This window comes from Bidens hawaiensis, unplaced genomic scaffold, assembly GCF_021521415.1.
Source record: "Bidens hawaiensis isolate Kalapana, Puna unplaced genomic scaffold, B.hawaiensis_p1.1 tig00015748_1, whole genome shotgun sequence".
In the NCBI taxonomy this organism is placed as follows: domain Eukaryota; kingdom Viridiplantae; phylum Streptophyta; class Magnoliopsida; order Asterales; family Asteraceae; genus Bidens; species Bidens hawaiensis.
The window spans coordinates 403,996-406,311 of NW_027492404.1; the positions used below are offsets into that span (position 1 = coordinate 403,996).

General features: G+C 34.3%; 1 protein-coding gene across 1 annotated transcript; it reads left to right on the forward strand.

Annotated features, from left to right (window-relative positions):
* The first annotated feature begins 506 nt into the window (after positions 1 to 506).
* LOC143549671 (putative WRKY transcription factor 70) lies at positions 507 to 2,027 on the forward strand. The gene is made up of 3 exons (XM_077040528.1): positions 507 to 861; positions 1,067 to 1,168; positions 1,649 to 2,027. The coding sequence occupies exons 1-3, from the start codon at positions 587 to 589 to the stop codon at positions 2,025 to 2,027; spliced, it is 756 nt and encodes a 251-aa protein (XP_076896643.1). The 5' UTR covers positions 507 to 586.
* Positions 2,028 to 2,316: the final 289 nt, after the last annotated feature.

The following is a 2,316-nucleotide window of genomic DNA, read 5'->3' on the forward strand; positions in this document are numbered from 1 at the left end:
TTTAGAGCTTATTAATTAATCCCAAAGGGGGAGGTATTGGATTCAAGGCCCACATGCAACAAAAAATATAGGATTTCAGCTTCTAGGTCGTGCCATGGGGTTTTCTTACCTATGGTGCATTTCATTTTGAATGTGGAATGGAGATAATCAATTAGGTTAGTAATCCAAACGAACGTTCAAAAAAATAGTTAATCCCTATCATATACGTATCAGTAACGTGTAATACTTTTTATTAACTAAACTCTTCCACTGCACTTAGTCTTATCAAAACATGCCAAATAATCAACAAAACTTTCCTTGTCATGACATCTATAGAAAAAAAAAACCCTATTTTTGTCTTTTAAAGAAACATAATTGACTTTTCTACAATATTTAATTCAAATTTGTTCGGATTGGATTAAGACTAAAAAAAATCTTTTTAAAATGGTGATTAGGATGGCATCACATTCACTTAAATTGATGGCGTATGTAACACCCTTTTTTTCCTCCTATATAAATGTTTGTAACTATGTAACATCTATCACACACCTACAACATAATAATACCTTAATCAGTCTATATCTTAAACTGTCCGTACATCTTACAAATGGACATTAACAAGAAAGATTTGGTGGAAACCCTAACCAAAGGCAGAGATTCTGCCAAGAAGCTGCAGAATTTACTTAGCCAGAAAGTTGATGATGATGGGTTGGCTTCTGTTGGTGATCTTGTGACCAAAATATCGCAATCGTTCTATGGTGGCCTTTTGGTGTTGAATTCTTCCAATTCCGGTGAATTCAGTAGGGTTCCGGTGAGTTCTCCTTGTTCTGGTGACCAGATACTGGCACCGGCTAAGGGACGGAGAGGATGTTACAAAAGAAGGTATTTAAAAGTTAAAATTTTTATTGTGAAGGTACGGGGATCAAACCCTGACACCACACGATTTACTCTAGAAGGATGACCTAGGGTGGTGTACATCATTTTTTATTATTTAAAACTTTTATTGCACATGTAGAACTAGTTTATGTGTTTTGTAATTTGTTTGATTCAACACAAGATCTTAGTTGATTGATTTAAGGTTTTTCAGGAAGACCATAGATTCAAGAATGGAAGTTAGTGACACCATTGAAGATGGCTATGCATGGAGGAAATATGGGCAAAAGGAGATTCTCAATTCTAACTTCCCAAGGTTAAGTTTCTCTCATTTTTATTAATCTATATATATTTAGTATAATTGCATTTAGTGATACGGTGTTTGCTCTCAACCTACCAACACAAATGTGATTCTGGGTTCAAATTCTTACATGCACAATGTAAATTCAGTTTTTAGGTGTTAAAAACGTCGTCAAAAATCACATTTAGTGGGAAAGAGTAAGAGAGACAGTTAAAAACACATCTTAATTGTGTATCAAAACCTTTTTTTTCATGTTGAATGGCAAACTAACATACACCAAAATACACGTATAATTTATAAACCACCTCAGGTGTAAACACTGTATGGACATATGCTTATACGTAATCATTAAGATTAATTATACAATAAAATTAACTATACCTTTATAGGGTTTTTATAGTTTTATACTTTAAATTAGTTATGCATTAAATGTCCATTGTTATCATTATTGTCATGTTAGTTTGTATTTTAACAAATGTATTTGATTGATTACAGATGTTACTTTAGATGCACACACAAACAAGGTCATGGGTGCAAAGCATTAAAACAGGTTCAAAAGTTAGAAGATGGATCAAACATGTTCCACATCATTTATTTTGGTCATCACACTTGCCCAAATCCACCTACTTCTTCTCACCTTGGAGGACTTGACCTTGATTGCAAAAGCCACAACAACTTGCCAAGCAACCCCTCAACTATTGCAAAAGACCACATTGACCCCTCTGTAAAACAAGAAGATCTATCCAACAAGGTTTCATCACCACAATCTTCCCCTGCTTTGGTTTGGAAAGAGATATTGCTAGATGAGTTTGAGTGTTTCAAGAATAATGGAAGTTTTGGTGACATATCATTTGATGATATTGTTTTCTCTTAATAGTTAATGTTAAGGGCGAAACAGCTTTTGTATAATGTAACATTTTGTTGTATACATTGACATTTTGTTATATCGTAATTATTTCAAACTTTGTTATAAGGGTATGAGTTATACCGGTGTAACTGGGCATGATAAGAAGCCATGGTGGCATGTTTGATTGTTTGGGCGTGGAACACCGCCCACCCAAAACGCCGTGTGACGTGCAATCGTGCATGTGAGTGTCATGAGATGTATAACGGTCGTTAGGGAATATTTGATAATTTTCTTGTTTTGGAAACCGATAACAATA

Excerpts from the sequence above, each read along its gene's own strand:
- LOC143549671 (XM_077040528.1), top strand. The coding sequence starts at position 587 with ATGGACATTAACAAGAAAGATTTGGTGGAAACCCTAACCAAAGGCAGA. Across the intron at positions 862-1,066 it reads AGAGGATGTTACAAAAGAAG|GAAGACCATAGATTCAAGAA; the intron begins GTATTTAAAAGT and ends AAGGTTTTTCAG. Across the intron at positions 1,169-1,648 it reads CTCAATTCTAACTTCCCAAG|ATGTTACTTTAGATGCACAC; the intron begins GTTAAGTTTCTC and ends GATTGATTACAG.